This window comes from Stegostoma tigrinum, chromosome 15, assembly GCF_030684315.1.
Source record: "Stegostoma tigrinum isolate sSteTig4 chromosome 15, sSteTig4.hap1, whole genome shotgun sequence".
In the NCBI taxonomy this organism is placed as follows: Eukaryota; Metazoa; Chordata; class Chondrichthyes; order Orectolobiformes; family Stegostomatidae; genus Stegostoma; species Stegostoma tigrinum.
The window spans coordinates 16,321,759-16,339,829 of record NC_081368.1 but is presented as its reverse complement, the minus strand read 5'-3'; the positions used below and the strand labels follow the sequence as shown (position 1 = coordinate 16,339,829).

Here is an 18,071-nt window from a genome sequence, read left to right as displayed (position 1 = left end):
TATCCTGGCTAAATTCCTCTGATATCTTATTCTTTTCACAATTCTGCATTATTTTGAGCTCATGTAATCCTCTGGAATTTCATCTTCCATGAGTAAGAGTGTGTGAGTAATGCAAAGGAATTCATTGTTGGATTAAGAAGAAAGAGTACAAATTATTTCATACTTTGTTTGAATTAACTTATTAAATTAATAAAATAAATTATTTAATTAACTGGTCTGACAGTTAAAGCTGATGAACTCAGGGAATATATGGGAACATAGGACTGAGACATTGTAGCTATCACAGAAATTTGGCTGTGGGAAGGACAGGACTGACAGCTCAATGTTGCGGGTTTTAGATGTTATAAGAAGGGTAGAAAGGAAGACCAGAGAGAAGGGGGAGTGGCATTTTTGATTAAGGAAAACAGTACTATTGTAATTAGAAAAGATACTTCTGAGGGATCACTTAGTGAAAATGTATGTGTTAAAATTAGAAATAGGAAAGGACAATCACCTTGATGGGATTATACTATAGGCCCCCAATAGTCAGAGGGAAATTGAGAAGTAAATATGTAGAGAAATCTCAAATACATATAAGAATAATAAGGTTGTAATAGGGAATTTTAATTTTCTAAACATTGACGGGGAGTGTGCCATAATGTTAAAGGTTTGGATGGTGAAGAATTGTTAAATGTGTTCAAGAAAATTTTCTTTGTCAATATGTAAATGTTCCTACTAAATAAGGAGCAAAATGTGACGTTCTCTTGCGAGAAAAAGACAGGTTAAGTAACTGAAGTATTAGTAGGGGAAACTTCAGGACTAATGATCATAATACTATTAGTTTTGAAATAGTTATGGAAAAGTATAAGTCTTCCAATAAAGTTAAATTTCTTAATTGGTGTAAAGCAAATTTTAATTGTATAAAACAAGAACTTTCAAAAGTTGCTTGGAGTAGACTGTTCGCAGCTAAAGGGACGACAGATAAGTGGGAGACCTTCAAAAATGTGATAATGAGAGTTCAGAGGCATTATGTTCCTGTTAGGGTGAAAGGCAAGGCTGGTAAGATTAGGGACAATGGATGAATAAAGATTAGATTAGATTCCCTACAGTGTGGAAGCAGGCCCTTTGGCCCAATAAGTCCACACTGCCCACTGAAGCATCCCACCCAGACCCATCCCCCTATAACCCACACACCCCTGAACACTACAGACAATTTAGCACAGATAATCCACCTAGTTGGCACATCTTTGGACTGTGGGAGGAAACCCACGCAGACGTGTGGAGAATGTGCAAACTCCACACAGACAGTCGCCCGAGGCTGGAATCGAACCTGGGTCCCTGGCGCTGTGAGGCTGCAGTGCTAACCACTGAGCCACCGTGCTGCCTGTTTATTGAAATTCCAGTCAAGAATAAAATACATTCATATATTAGATACAGACACTGGGGTCAGCTGAATCTCTTGAAGATATAAAAGAGTGTAGCGGCAGTCTTAAGAAGAGAATCAGGAAAGCAAAGGGAAATGAGATAGCCTTGGCAGATAAGTTAAAAGACAATCCAAAAGGATTCTACAAATACATTAACAGCAAGAAGACAACTAAGAGAGAGTAAGATGCCTTAAGGATCAATGAGGTTGTCTTTGTGTTGAACCTCAGAAGATGGGAGAGATATTAAATTAATATGTTGTATCGGTTTTTAGTGCTGAGAAAGAAATGGAGGCAGGAGAACTCAAGGAAATAAATATTAATGTTTTCAAAACAATCCACATTACAGATGGAAGTGCTGGAAGTATAGAAAACATACAGGTAGATAAATCTCCAGAACCTGATCAAGTGTATCCCAGGACACTGCAGGAAGTTCGGGAGGAAATTGCAGGGCCCCCAAACAGATATATTTGTGTCACCCATAAACATGAATTGGGTGGTGACTGATGTTGTTTAAGAAAGGCTGTAAGAAGAAGCCTGGAAACTATAGGCCTCTCAGTCCAACATCTGGTGGGTAAGTTGGAGGTGATTTCCAATAGATAGGATTTGTATGCATTTAGAGAGGCAATGATCGATTAGGGATAGTCAGCATGGTTTTGTGTGAGGAAAATAGTCTCTCACAAACTTGACTGAGTTTTTAAATGGAGTAACCAAAAGATTGATGAGGGCAGAGCAGTAGACTTTGTTTAATTGGACTTCAGTAAAGCCTGTGACAAGCTTCCACATTGTAGACTAATTAGTAAAGTTAGATCACGGGCTTCAGTGTGAGCTTGCCAATTAGATACAAAATTGACTTAATTGCTGGTTTGTTTTTCAGACTGAAGGCCTGTGACCAGCGGTGTTCTATGGAGATTAGTACTGTGTCTGCTTTTGTTTGTCGTTTAAATAAATGATTTAGATGTGAATATAGAAAGCATGGTTAGTAAGTTTTTGATGTAATGCACAGTGAAGAATGTTATCTAAGATTACAAATTGATCTTGATCAATGGGATCAATGGGCTGAGCAGTGGCAGATGGAGTTTAATTTGGATAAATGTGAGGTATTGCATTTTGATAATATCAACAAGGACAGGATTTACACAATTAAATGGGTAGTGTTCTGCTATAGGAAAGATATGTAGGCAGTTCAGAAACGATTTACTATGATATTACCAGAAATGGAGGATTTGAGTTATAAAAATATACTCGAAAGACTGTGACTTTTTTCACTACAGTAAAGGAATTTGAGGAGTGATTTTATTGAGGTTTTCAAAATCATGAGGGGCAGAGATAAGGTGAATGGCATCTTTTCCCTAAAGTGGGGGATTTCAAAACTAGGGGACATATTTTTAAGGTGGGAGGAGAAAGATTAAAAGAGGATATGAGGGACAACGTTTTTACACAGAGAATGGCTCATGTGTAGAATGACCTTCCAGAAGAAGTGACATGTGCGGGTACAGTTATAACATTTAAAAGACATTTGGATAAGTATATGAATTAGAAAGCTTTGGAGGGATAGGGGCCAAGCAGATGGGTCGAGATTAGCTTGGGAGCATGGTTGGCATGGACTAATTGGGCCAAAGGGTCTGTTTCCATGCTGTATGACTCTACCTCTCTATGGCTTACAACTGACTCCAGTCCTATCCTGTGTGATTGGCATTTAGTGTCCACTGTGGTAATTCGGCTATGATCAGTCACTACTATGTACAGGAATAATGAATTAATTGGGTCAGTCCATAAGAAATTAACTGACAAGACTTAGGCAATTGCCCTAGTCAACCCTGAAAAATCTATCTTACTAACATCTGAGGGCTTTTGTGTAGTGGGAAACACATCCCACAGTGTAGTCAAGCAACTGCCCCGCTTAGCCATACATACTAACTTCTCAGAGTCATCATTCCCCTTTCTGGTAGCCAGCAGAACTGACTTACTATATACAGATGTCAGGGGTGGGTACAATAATATGATGTCAGGTTGGGAGTTCACATTACTTACTTAAGACTCTAGGTACACCCACAATGTCGTGGGAGGGAGTTCCAGGATTTTGACCTAATGACAGCTTTGATATAATACAGTTATGAGTCAGGATGATGTGTGACTTGGACTGAACCTGCAGTTTATTGTGTTCCCATGCATATACTGGCCTTGTTGTTCTAGGTGGTAGAGATCATGAGTTTGTAAGGTGAAGAGATAAGAGAGCTGGAAATGATACAGTGCATCTTGTAGATGGTACACAGTACTCCTACTCTGCATCAGTGGTGAAGTCAATGTTTAAAATTGATATATGGGATGTTAATCAAATAGGCTGCTTCACCCTGGAAGGTGCCAGACTTCTTGAATGTTTTGGACCTGCGCTCATCCAGGCAAGTGGAGACTATTCCATTACACTCCTCTGACTTGTGCCTTATAGATGATATACAGGTTTTGGGGAATCAGGAGCTGCAGAATCCCCTGCCCCTTACTGACCCGTTTAAAGAAATGGAACATTGGAGGCAGATCACTACCATCTTCAGGAGGTAGCTAGGCATGAGCAAAAAAACTGCTAGTCTAGCCAATAATGCCCACATCCCAGGAGTAAATTTAAAACGAACATAGGGAATAGGGCAGGAGTAAGCCTTTCAGTCCAGAAAGCCTGCTCTGCCATTTAAACAGATTATAGATGATCATCTACGTCTAAACTATTTTATCCCACTGCCCCTATACCCTTTGATGTCATTATTATTCAGATATCCATGGATTTCTATCTTGAACATTCTCAATGATTGAGCTTCCGCAGCCCTCTGGACTAGACAACTCAAAAGTTCACCGTCTTGAATGAAGAAATTTTTTCCTTGTATCAGCCTTAAATTGCCTCTCCCTCATTCTAAGACCATGTGTCCGGGTTATGGACTCATCAGCTTGGGGAAACACCCTATCCACATCTATCCTGGCATGCCTGTAACAATTTTGTATCTCTGAATAAGAACAGATCATCTCCCATTCTTCAAAACTCTAGAGAATATGGCCCCAGTTTCTATAATCTCTCCTCATAAAATAATCCCATCACCTCAGAGATTAGCCTGGGGAGCTTCTCTTGCACTCCATCTATGGCAAAAAATAACCTTCCTTAGATAGCTAGACTGAACAAAGCAAAAAATATTGCAGGTGTGATCAGAAAGACATCCTTACTTCTGTACTCAAATCCCTTTGCAAGGCCAACATACCATTTAATAAAAATCTGGAATTTAAAAAAACTAGCCTAATGATGACCAAAGTTAATTTTCATCTAAATCCAATTGGTCCACTAATGTTCCTGAGGGAGGGAAATCTACTTGGTCTAGCCTACATGTGACTCCAGTTCCACAGCAATGTGATTGACTCTTAACTTTCCTTTGGGAAATAATTACTGGCTTAGCCAATGACACTCACATCCCTTGAACAAAATAAAAACAATGTTTAGATTCTGTGCCATTTCCTTCATTCCATTATAAGTTCTCCTGTCCATATTGAACTCACATTTGTTCTTGCTTTTTTTTTCCTTTTCATATGTCGAAAGGCGCTTTTATAGTGCAGCTTTTTGTCACATGTTAGCTTACATTCGTATTTTATTTTCCATTTCTTTATCGTTTTATTTGCCATCATAGAATCATAGAATCCCTCCAGTGCAGAAACAGGCCCTTCGGCCCAGCAAATCCACACTGACCCACGGAACATCCCACACAGACCAGTCTCCCTATAACATATCTAATCTACACATCCCTCAACACTACAGGCAATTTAGCCAAATTGCAGCGACACCTCAGGCTTTCCACTTTTCCTGGCAACCTTAGGAGACACTTTCTTCAATCCAGTATAATCATTAATTTATTTTGTTAGCCACAGTTGATTCATTTTTAATGTTATATGCTGATTGTGCCCAAAATTACCACTAAAGTTTAGTGGCCTATAAACAGTCCCCACCCAATGTTTGCTCCTTGCTTTACAGCTCAATCCGATGATATAAGATCCTCTCTCACTAATGTACTGAACTTGTCTCATATTAACAGAACTACCCCCTCTGTCTTCTCCCCTCTATCTATCATTGCTAAATGACAAATATCTCTGGATATTCAGTTCCCAGTCTGAGTCGTCCTGTCTCTGTAATGGCAATTCAACATGTCCATTTACTTCTGTTAATCATACACTTTGTGTATGTTGTGTAAATTTAAATAGAATGACCTTTACTTTGCCTTTTTAACATTATTCCATAATCTGATCCTATTTGACGTTCTACTTCATTTCACTAGCCTTCGAATTTTGCTTACAACTTTGTCTTTACTTCCTTCCTACATCCTGTAACTAATTTTGTTTTCACCCAACATAAGCTTCCTCTTCAGTTCCCATCCCCTATAAATTTAGTTTAAACCCTTCCCAACAACACTAACTAATCGTCCTAAATGGACAAAAGCAAAATACTGTGGATGCTGGAGATCTGAAAGAAACACAGAGAATGTTAGAGAAACTCAGCAGGTGTAGCAGCATCTGTGGAGAGAGAAACAGTATTAATGTTTTGTGTTGGATATGGCCCCTCTGTTCTGAACCATGGAATTTAAGCAACATTAAGGATTAAAAAATACAAGTGCCAGGTAAAGGAAGAAGGAAAGGAATTGAATTTATGTCGTAGCTTTTGAAGTAACTCCACAGACACTGGTATCCCATCACCAAATCTTTATTTGCATATGAAGAACCCTTGACACTGATCCAGATCCCTCAGAGCCATCTCTCAGAGTGAGCAGAACCTCTGACAGCCAGACCTCCCTGATTGGACCTGATTAACAGCCCCAGTCAGGGAACTCATATTCTATGCTATCCACCTGGCTGATGTTGTTACGATCACTGTAGCTTTCATAGCTTTAGGGCATTCTATAATGTGGTGCTGCCAATTAAGTGTCAGATAACGACTTGAACAGGAAAAGGCCTAGACATTATTCCTTGACTTTGACAGCAATTCCAAGCTCCCTTCTATCAGTATCCTGGAAGCTATCATTGATGAAACTGAACGCTACAGCCAATGCTTCAAGAATAGGGTGGAGGTTGGTTACTCTGTGACAAGTGGCTCACAATATGATTTTATCAAAGCTTTTCTACTATCAATAAGGTGCCAAAGCTAAGATAGAATAATTTCAGAGGGAATTGGAAATGAATAACTTTCATCAAGAGGAATGGTGGGGATCTGGAATTCATCATGTGACGAGGTGGTAAAGTTATAAGCTATCATACCATTTGGAGACTACTTGGATAAGTTATTGAAGGGCTACAGCTGACAAGTGATAGACCAAGAGCTGGAGAATATGATAAGGCTGGATGTTTACTCATCGATCTCACACCCATTATGATGGGGTCTTCTGATTCAGTCTCTGATCAGGGAAAGGACAATGTGACTCTGATGTGGTAGTTAAGGGTACTCAAAATATTATTATGCATCAGATTGCCCAAAATGGAACAACAGGGATTTTGAAATGACATATGACATGGAAGCTATGGAACAAGAGGAGGGCAATACTGACCACTCAGAAGGAATTGTATTGGTCCCCAGAACTTACTATTTTGAAATGAGTCTGAGTAGCAGATTCATTAAGTTGCACTAATTCCAAATAATGGGTGTACATCCATGGTGTTTTACATAGATTTTTTATGCAACAAGTCCTAAAACAAGTTCAAAGAATACAACAGTTCTACTCATTTTAGATTCTGTGATGACAACACATCAAAATCACTGTAAAGAGAATAAAATTCACGTGAGATAGGGTAAGTCACTTCATAAGTACCGATCTAGTGAAATATCTTTTACTATTAAGTAAGTCTTTAATTAAAAAGGCTCAAATGATTGCAGAGGTTCAAGAAGGCAGCTCACTACCACCTTCTCAAGAGCAACTAAGAATGGGCAATGAATAAAAACTGAAAGAACTGCAGATGCTGCAAATCAGGAACAAAAACAAAGTTGCTAGAAAAGCTCAGCAAGTCTGGCAGCATCTGTGAAGGAAAAAAACAGAGTTAACATTTCGTGGCCAAACTCCATTTGTCTGCCTTGAGCCCATATCCCTTGATCCTCCCGCTCAATAAAAATTTGTTTATCTCATTTTGAATTTAACAATTGAATTAACATCTGAGGAACAAAAACAGAAGTTGCTGGAAAAGCTCAACAGGTCTGGCAACATCTGTTAAGAGAAATCAAAATTAATGCCAGTGCAGTGAGACAAGCTGAGATTTTCCAGCAACTTCTGTTTTTGTTCCTGTTTTACAGCATCCTCAGTTCTTTTGCTTAACATTTGAAGAAGATAGTTCCAAACCTCCACTATGTTTTGCATGTAGAAATGCTTTCTAACATCTCTCCTGACTGGCCTGGCTCTAATTCTTAGACTGTGCTTCCTGGTTCTAGAATCATCTACCGGCGGAAGTAGTTTATCTTTATCTACCCCATCTTTCCCTGTTAACACAGTGTACTGAAGACCTTAATTAGATTAAAGACCTTAATTAGATAAAATGTCAAATTTCCAAATTTTCTGGGACACAAAATTGGGCAGCATCTTAGACAATGTTGCAGATAACGTGAAATTACACCTGGATATTGACAGATTAGGTGAATGGGAAAAGCTGTGGCAGATGGATTACGGTATAAGTAAGTACGAAGTTTTGGACCGATAAAGGATAGATTAGGGTATTTTTTAGAAGGCACGAAGTTAAATACAGTGGATGTCCAATGAGATTTTGGGGTTCTGATGCATAGCTCTTTAAAATGCCATGAACAGGTGTCAGAAATGCCCAATTTTGTGTCCCCAGAAAATTTGGAAATTTGACATTTTATCTAATTCATGTCTTTAATCTAGGTATTGGTACCCAGATCTGTGCACAGTGCATTAAAGTGGGGTCTAACTAGGTTTTGTTTCACTGCAGCACTGCAACACTATACTTAAGTACTTTACATATGAAGATCAACATTCCATTAGCCTCTTGACTATTTCTGACACCTGTTCATGGCATTTTAAAGAGCTCTGCATCAGAACCCCAAAATCTCATTGGACATCCACTGTATTTAACTTCGTGCCTTCTAAAAAAATACCCTAATCTATCCTTTATCGATCCAAAACTTCGTACTTACTTATACCGTAATCCATCTGCCACAGCTTTTCCCATTCACCTAATCTGTCAATATCCAGTTGTAATTTCACGTTATCTGCAACATTGTCTATGATGCTGCCCAATTTTGTGTCCCCAGAGAATTTGGAAATCTGACATTTTATGCCATTAGCTAAGTTGCAAATGAACACTGTGAATGATTGAGGCCCCAACACTGATCCCTGCAGGACACCACAAGTCACGTTGTGCCAGTTTGAATACTTGCCCATTATTCCAACTCTGTTTCCTGCCACTCAACAAATTTCCTATCCATGTCAGTAACTTGCCCTCAATTCCATGGGATTACACCTCAGATAACAATCTATTGTATGGGACTTCATCAAAAACCTTCTGCAAGTCCATATAAAAAACATCCATTGACTTAGCTCTGTATAGCACCTTTGTCACCTCTTTAAAAACTCTATGAGGTTTGTCAGGCATGACCTGCCCTTCTTGAATCCTTGCTGACTCTCCCTGATTAACTGAAATATTTCAAGGTGATCAATTACCCTATCCTTGATTATAGACTCCAACAATTTCCCCATCATAGATGTTAGGCTAATTGCCTGGTTTCCCTCTGTCACCCTTCTCAAACAGCAAGTTTCAAAACCAGAGATACAACTTCCAAGTCCAGGGAACTCTGAAAGTTACAGTTAGTACGTCGGCAATGTGCTGTCTTACCTCCTTTAACACCTGTGGATGGAAACCATCCACAGGTCCTGGAGATTTGTCATTCTTCAGTTCCATTAATTCTCCATTATTGATGGTTTATTTAAGCTAAATTTTACTTAGACTCTGTCCCAGATCTTCTGTAGAATTCCTTTGGGGCTTCCAGCTATTCTCCTTTCCTGCTGTGAATACCAAAGAAAAGTAATTGTTCAGCAACAAAAACAGAAGTTGGTGGGAAAGCTCAGCAGGTCTGGCAGCATCTCTGGAGTGAAAATCTGAGTCAACGTTTTGGGTCTGATGACCCTTCCTCAAAACTGACGGTAGCTGGGAAAATTTGGTTTATATGCAGAAAATAGGGAGGGGAATGGAGTAGGGAGTAAATGATACAATAGAGTCCAAAGAGAGAGAAGAGCAGTTGATTAGACCAAGGAGTTAATAACGATCTGGCTAGAAGGGTGAATAGTTGTTAATGGGGACTGTTAGTGAGGAGCTATAGAGGAAGGGTTACTGGGCCTAAAACTTTAACTCGGATTTTCTCTCCACAGATGCTGCCAGACCTGCTGAGCTTTTCCAGCAACTTCTCTTTTTGTTCCTGATTTACAGCGTCCAAAATTCTTTTATTCACAATTCTTAATTGTTCAGCAAGTCTGCACTTTTCCCGTGGTCACTGACAATATCCCCATTCTCAGCCTTCAGTGGATCAATTGTACTCTTAACCATCACCTTCTGTTTATACACTTATAAAATTTCTCCTCTTTGTCTTTAATGTCACTTGCACATTTCTTTTCATAACTCTCTTCAGCCACTCTTACAAGACACTTTGTTGTCCGTTGTTGGTCTTTGAATTTTCCCCATTTTGTGGGATCTGCATTGCTCTTTTCACTTTTATAAGCCCTTTCATTTAATGTGACATAGTCTCTCACCTCCTTAGATGCCCAAAGGGGAGGCAATGGCCTAGTGGATTTATCACTGGAGTGTTAATCCAAAGACCCAGGTAATGTTCTGGGGTCCAGGGTTCAAATTGTGCTGCGGCTGATGGTAGAATTTGGATTTGACAAGAAATTTGGAATTAAGAATCTAATGATGACCATGAATCCATTGTCGATTATTGGAAAAACCCACCTGGTTCACTAATGTCCTTTAGGGAGGGAAACTGCCATCCTTACATGGTCTGGCCTACACGTGATCCAGACCCCAGCAACGTGATTGATTTGTAACTCTGGGCAATTAGGGATGGGCAATCAATTCTGGCCTTGTCAGCAACACCCACATCCCATGAATGAATTTCAAAAAGGCTGCTTTTCCTTCTCATGGGTACAAACTATTTCTGAAAAGCATCCTCCACTATTCCACTCAGTTCTTTTGTCTATTGGCAGAGCTTCCCAGTTTACTGCAGACAGCATCTGCCTCATCTCATTAAAGTCAGCCTTTTATAAATCCAAAATTCTGGTCATCGATCCTTGTTTATCTCTTACAAACACATACATGAAATTCGGTCATGTTATGATAACTATTTGACAAATTCTCACCAACAACTAGGTCACTAACTCCCCATCCCCCATTTCTGAAGAAGAGTCTAGACCCGAAACGTCAGCTTTTGTACTCGTAAGATGCTGCTTGGCCTGCTGTGTTCATCCAACTCCACACTTTGTTATCTCAGATTCTGCAGCATCCGCAGTTCCCATTTTCTCAGGTCACTAATTAAATCAGGCACATTGCTCGTTACGTGATTGTTTGTCCTCTTGTTACATGCAAGATGTAGGAAACAATCCCAGAAACACTCGAGAAATTCATAACCTTTCTGCCAGATGTTTGTCTGTCTCTCCCAGTCTATGGTAAGATTAAACCTCCCCCCAACCATTAATGCTGTTTTCTCTTTGCTACATAGTTCCCTCATCTCAGCATGTACACAGTCTAGCACTCTGATCTGCTACCAGTCTATAGATGACATCTATTGTGGTTTTAGTTCCTTTCCTGTACCTCAGTTCCATCCATAGAGTGCTTTCCCCTCATTACATCCTCCCTCACCATAGAAGTTTGTAATCAGTAATGCTACATCACCCACTTTGCCGTTCTCTCTATTCCTCCTTTAAACCTTGTAACCTAACGTAGATAGAGCTTGAGGAATTAATAGAAATAAGAAGATGATATTTTGTATCAATTTTCACTACTGAGAATAAAAGTAACATGCCAGAAATAGCTTTAAATCTGAAAATGAAAGGAAGGAACGGGAGGTACTCAGAGAAAATTACAATCAGTGGGAAAGTGGTACTGAGAAAATTGTTGAAACTATGAGCTGTCTAGCCACCGGCTCCAGTTGGTCTTCATCCTAGGAATGTTAAAAAATAAGCAGTGAGATAGTTGCATTGTTAAAATTTCTGTCCTGCTGCAAAGTTCAAATGAAGTACAACACAAGCTCAAGAAACAACACCTCATTTTCCAATTCAGCACTCCATCTCAACAGTGATTTCCATAACTTCAGAAACCAACCTCACTCTGTCTGTTCTCCATTTTATTAACATTCTCTCCTCACCACAACACAGCTTTGACTTGTTTGTGATAGCAAGAACTGCCGATGCTGGAGTCAGAGACAACATTGTGGAGTTGGAGGAACACAGCAGGCCAGGCAGCATCAGAGGAGCAGGAAAGTTAACATTTTGGTCGGGACTCCTCAGAAAAAAACCCTGTGTTCCTCCAGCTCCACACTGTCTTGGCTTGTTTACTTTACTCTTAATAGGGAGGACTCGTTATCTCCATTTAATAACTTGATTTTTTTTAAGCATCCCTACAATGTGGAAACAGGCCCTATGGCCCAACAAGTCCACACCGACCCTCACTGTATCCCACCCAGACCCACATAATCTACATATCCCTGGGTACTATGGGCAATTTAACTTGGCCAATCCACCTAACCTGCACATCTTTGGATTGTGGGAGGAAACCAGAACAAACCCACGCTGACACAGAGAGAATGTGCAAACTCCATACAGACAGTTACCCAAGGTTGGAATTGAACCCTGGTGCTGTGAGGCAGCAGTGCTAACTGCTGAGGGCTACCCAGAAGGGTTCTCACCCATTCCACATCTCTTTTTCTCTGTCACTACCATTATTTGCACCAGGCCTCACCACCGTCTGCCCTCCTGCTCCCCCTCCATCTCTGTCAAAAGAACATTAAATAAAAACTTCCAACTCCTTTCAGTTCTGAAGGACAGTCATAAATGTTAACTCTGTTTCTCTCTCCACAGATGCTGCCAGACCTGCTGAGTTTTTATAGCGTTGTGTTTGTTTCGAATTTCCAGTGTCTGCGGTATTTTGCTTTTTTCTGGATACTTTTAAGGCAGAATTAGATTTTTGATAAGTAAGGTGTTGAAAAGTTAGCTGAGTACAGGAGAGCGGAGTAATCAGAATGGACATGATCTTACTGATTGGTGGAACAGGCTTAAGGGAGTGACTAGCCTACTGCTTCGAATTGCTTATAGGGTTGACGTGTATGGACAAGATAGCCGAATAGCTTATTTCGATGTCGTAAATGATTCCATGGTTCTGTAATTTTCACCACCGACCTGAATATGCTTAGCTGCAATGTTTTGCAAAATGCAGGACACAATGTTACGATTGATTGGTGACCTTTCTACATCGCCACGTACTATTGGAACAGGTTAAAATGTGGTAGAATAACAATTCATCGCGGAGTTAAATTACCAGAACGGCCATTTGAGAATAAAAGCAGTCACTGCATTCTGAGTTATCTGGGATGCATTATGACTCAGAAAGTTGCACTGTGTTAAATCTACAAAGGGTGCGCTGCAGCACTCAGCCAATGTTACCTCAGCAGTAAATCGTTTTGCTGACAAGGACAGGCTCGGCAATGTTGTGGGAACATTGTGACCTCCAAGTTCCCCGGTGAGCAGCGTGCCTTCCTGCCTTGAAGATCCGCTGCTGTTCCTGCATCCCGGCTGGGTCAATATCCTGGAATTTCCCAACTCACGTGTTTGATGGCAACATAAGGACCGCAACAGTTCAAGGAGAAGCCATACCAGCAGCGAGCCAGGGCAACTGAAGGATATGCAATAAATGTAGTCCACACACATCCCGAGATCAGTATTGTTTCTGCTTATTTAGCAGAAACATCGCTGTGTGCCTTTTCTGCATTAAAGAGACCTGGAATTAAAGTGCTTGCAAAAAATGTTCTCTGGAACTCCTTATGTTGCCAAACACCCACTTCGTTCCCCATTAAACCTTTCGTCATTTCTGATTTCACTGGTCGCGCATTGAATCGATCAGTTTGTGACGGGATTCCTTTCCTGCAACCGGGACAGATGTACCAACTGATTGAAGGGGCAATGTTCTTAAGTTTAGAATTAGAGGAGATCGTTGTAGCTGCGGTGCTGAGGAGGCAGGCGCTGCCTTTGTTCCCCTCCACCCCGGGACAACAGAGCTGGGGAGGGGGGATAGGATAGATACTGTCCCACTGAAGTGGTGGGGGTGGTGTCCAATATTTCGCCCAATTCGAGCCCGGAGCCCAGGGGTTCAGATCAGCGTGTGTGTGTGTGTGTGTGTGGGGGAGTCAAAGCCAAGGGAATCCTGACGCATGCGCTGACGCCCACAGACCGTGCAGCAGTGAGCGGCTGTGGGTGGGATTGAACCGTGCAGTCAGCAATTCCCATTCTCCTGGAGGGAGGAACACAGGCGTCGGGGGGGGGGGGGGGGGGGGGTTGTGGTGGTGAGTAAAGGGACAACATGGCCTGACTGTGCTGTATTTGTGGAGGTTTGGGGAGAGGTGCGGTCTGAGCAGCTCAGGATGCAGCGGCCACTGAGTCAGCAGCAGAGTGCATTGACCCTACACGACTCTGTGGGTAAGCAAACAGCCAGCTTTGTCCGTTGCCACGGGAAATTAGACTTAATTCACCTAATCGCTGTCCACATGCATACACTGCCCGTGTGTGTTTGTGTGAGAGAGAGAATGTTTTACCAACGTGTATTGACCGCTCCTTCCAGTTCTGGTTTTTTTTCTGTCTCTAGTGGGAACTGATTGCTATATCTTTGACACAGGATTGTTCAATAAAAGGAAGAAAGCTTCTCTCCTGGTGAGCGGTGCCCTTCTTGTAGCCTCATTGTTGATTCTAACTGTCGGCTTGGCAGCCACTACAAGAACTCTGAACGTTTCAGTTGGAGGCTATTACCCGGGCGTCATTGTGAGTAAACAACTTTCTTTTTGGGGAGGAAGATTCTATTTAATTCAATACCTTTCAACACTTCAGTTGATGATTAATATCTGATTCGTGCATTCTGATCATTAGCAACAATCGCCGTTCGTTACTTTGTCATTTCACTGTTACAGATTCAGGTCTAACCCCAGTATGTGTTTTGTTCTAAAGTGTGAATAAAACTTCGAAAATTTTTGCAGCGCCAAGTGTTTCTGGCGTTTAAATCTGGCGAGGATTACTTTTTTTTTGCCTTTCACCATTACCTTGACACTGCTGTGAGATACGACGTAACTTCAACGACCTAATTAATTCGAAAATTGTACTTCAGCGCCCTGTAATGATATAATTCATAAATCCATTCAGAAGAAACCGTTTAAACCCAGAGAATGGTGAGGGTGAGAGAGCAGCTGCCACTTGGAGGAGTGAGGCATGTGGTTAAGATGCATTTCAAGGGGAAATAGGGAGATGGAGTTAGAGGCAATAGACTGATGGAGCAGATGGGTTGTTGATGTTGTAACAGTCTTTCCTAGACTATATAATGTTATAGTGGAGTCTCGGAGCTGTTCAGCTGTTTCTTGACTTTATTGGGAAAGGACAGTGTAGTTTGGATAAATGTCATACCTGTTGTTGAGAGTTTCACCCTGAGAGTGTTTGGAGAGAAGTGTGAATTGCTGTGGAATGGATGAGACTCCTCCAAATGGGAGCTACTCCCGCACCCTAACCATTCTCTGGGTCTAAAAGGTTTCTCCTGCACAGATTTATGAGTTACATCATTACAGGGCACTGAAGTTACGCTGTACCTAAGAACAGTGTCAAGGTAAGAATGTGGAGACGTGCCTTTTCATTTTGTTGCGGTTTGATTTGACTGATATGGTGAGACTAGACCAAGAGCAAGCATATGGTGGTTCTCAAGGGCTGAAGTTTACAGAGTGCCATAATTCGTCTCTCACTCATGAAAACACAGTCGGGGAGGAGCTCACCTGGGAGCAGTGTGAAGGGGAGATTTCTGCTCCTTGCCCTGAAACATGTCCAAGAGATGGTGCCCAATGGGCTGGCCAGTAGCTGTAATATGACCAGTGCCAGCCAGGGGCAGTGGCTGTTGTTGGAACAACAGGCAGTTCCCAAGGCTGAGAAGTTCAGGTACGTCCTGTTCAGAGATCGCTGTGAGGTGATTTATGGAGATGGCCAGGTTCGAGAAGTCATGGGAAGGAGTTGATTGTTAATGTGCATGAAGCCAAAGATTTTCCCCCAATATTGTTCACCAGCAGACCACATAGCTGTTGGTTTTCCTCCATGAAAGGGCCTTCCCTCACTATGTAAAATACCACCAGCACAGGGATAAGGTCATTATGTCACACATCAGCTGGCCACTTGAGGGTCTCAACAGGGCAAGTGACTCACCTGGGTCCAACCTTGAAAAATGTTAAACCAGGATGAAGCAGGCAGGCCGCAAAATGGATTTTACAAGAACCCCCTGCCTTCAAACACACCAGTGGAGGAGTGTAAAATCCAGCCCAGCTTTAAGGGAGCCACGTGAGAAAAATGTGAAGACACGGTGGCTTAATACAGTAAACGTCCATGCGGTGATGGAGGGGTGTAGAGGATCCTTTTGAAATACTCGTCACTTAGCTGGTAAAGGCTGATCTATGATTTTGTTCTCGTCAGGAAGCTGCATTTGTGGGATTACGTTGAGGGCCTATGCGCTGTGGATTTCCATCCATCGATTTTTTTTTGTGAATGGAAAATCAGAACCTCTGGCTGCAATTTCCTGCAGCACATTCGCTGTCAGCGTCCAGTGGTCTGCTGGATGTGGACTAACAGTGCAGAAAGAGGGTGGTTTGTGAAGCATTATAGGGGTATAGACGGCTTGGAGGAAAGATGCCTACCTAGAGCGCAAATAAGGATATTTATTGATACCCTGTCTCACTACTGCCCAAATTTAGCAATACTGTTGAGAGGTGGATTTACAAATGATGTCTGGCAACAACTGATGACCTGCAGTGTGGCAGAGCTGCAGCTTTTGCTGCTTGTGTGATATATGATCTTAGTATGGAAACACTAGAGGGTCCACTCACACTCCCATAATAGTGATGTAGTTGTACCTTGTTCCGTATTTCATAATAAATAGTGAAGTGCAAGAAAACATTGACACAGATTTTATCGTTTTTGAACCGAATGAGAATCCGAAATGATTAAAAAGCACCAAGTCAGAAAAAAAATATACATTGCATTTTGATTCAGTGTTCACTAACAGTTAGTAAGTTTGTGAAAATTATGTTGAAATGTTGCATTGTATTAGTTGAGTACAAGAAATGGTTTTTCTTTTTCATGTGTGCAGTGCCTCTGGAAGACCCAGTAGTGCAGTGTGTCCCCATGCTGTGACTTTCTGAATTCATCCAAGTCATTGGAGAGGCTCAAATGGGGATTCGGTGCCTCTCGCAGACAGAAAGAGAAAACCATAAGAATGATGTGTGAGGTAGAGGAACTAATAAGCAGAAATGGAAAAAGATGTAAAATTATGAGTTGGACCAGAAATGGCAGGCCGGGTGCTTTCCTATTTTTGGTTGCTTTGACACTTTAATACATCACAGAATATAATTCTTTCAGGGAAATTATTTGTACATGTCTTTAGTTTTCTAAAACAATCTAAGTAGCTTTTAAAATTTCTCTTAAAGTGCCAAATTTGTTACTTTTTTCGTTTTGATATTCTGAAAGAGTGAAGTTGTTTTTAAAAAAAATCCATGCGGCAACATCAGAAAATGCAGGCAACGTCAACAAGGCATAGTGTCAATTTTTAAAACTTTAGTGTTTGTTAGTTTTTGCACTGTATAATTTTCATTCAATTTTGGATAATTTCAGCTTGGCTTCGGATCATTTCTTGGACTGATTGGTGCAAATCTGCTTGAAAATAAAAGACAGATGGTAAGTGAAGGATTTCTTAATGAAATCCTGCTGCAAGCTCTTGAGGTGAAGCATATGTATCCTTCAGGCCCTCTAAAATATAGAAATATATACACGAGTGTAAGTATTTATCAGTAGTAATTTTTTCTGCCAATATCTCAGTACAAAAATGGATTAACTAGGCAAAGTCATGAACAGCAAAATATTAGGTATAAAATAACAAGGTGTAGAGCTGGATGTTAATCACAGGCCTAGGCCCGAAACGTCAGCCTTCCTCCTCCTCTGATGCTGCTTGGCCTGCTGTGTTCATCCAGCTCTACACCTTGTTATCTCAGATTCTCCTCCATCTGCAGTTCCTACTACCTCCTCAGCAGCAAAATATTGCCAGCTTCTGAGGAATGGTCAATGGACCTGAAACGTTAACTCTGATTTCTCTCCATAGATGCTGTTGGACCTGCTGAGCTTTTCTGTTTTTGTTTCTGATTCCCAGCACCCACAGTTTCTTTTTGATTTTTGATTTGGATTAACTAGTCGATAAATATCAAATGTGATCCGTGTAAGAAGTTCAGAAACTAAGCAAGGTGACTACACTCAGTTTAATGAGTTGTCGTTTAAGCACTTATTGAGGGAAGACTGAAGGAATTTTGCTTGAGTTATAAGTGTAGTTGTCTTGTCACTATCTGCAATATGTTTAATTTGTTGTCTACTTCGGAGGAGTTTG

General features: G+C 41.0%; 1 protein-coding gene across 3 annotated transcripts in view; it reads left to right on the top strand.

Annotated features, from left to right (window-relative positions):
* The first annotated feature begins 13,968 nt into the window (after nt 1-13,968).
* Nucleotides 13,969-18,071, top strand: part of tmem255a (transmembrane protein 255A) — an 86,050-nt gene continuing 81,947 nt past the window's right edge. For all 3 annotated transcript variants that reach the window (XM_048544066.2, XM_048544067.2, XM_048544065.2), the window contains exons 1-3: nt 13,969-14,098; nt 14,295-14,437; nt 17,309-17,371. In XM_048544066.2, the coding sequence (XP_048400023.1) occupies nt 14,044-14,098; nt 14,295-14,437; nt 17,309-17,371 (261 nt within the window). In that variant the 5' untranslated portion in view covers nt 13,969-14,043. The remainder of the gene's footprint in view (nt 14,099-14,294; nt 14,438-17,308; nt 17,372-18,071) is intronic.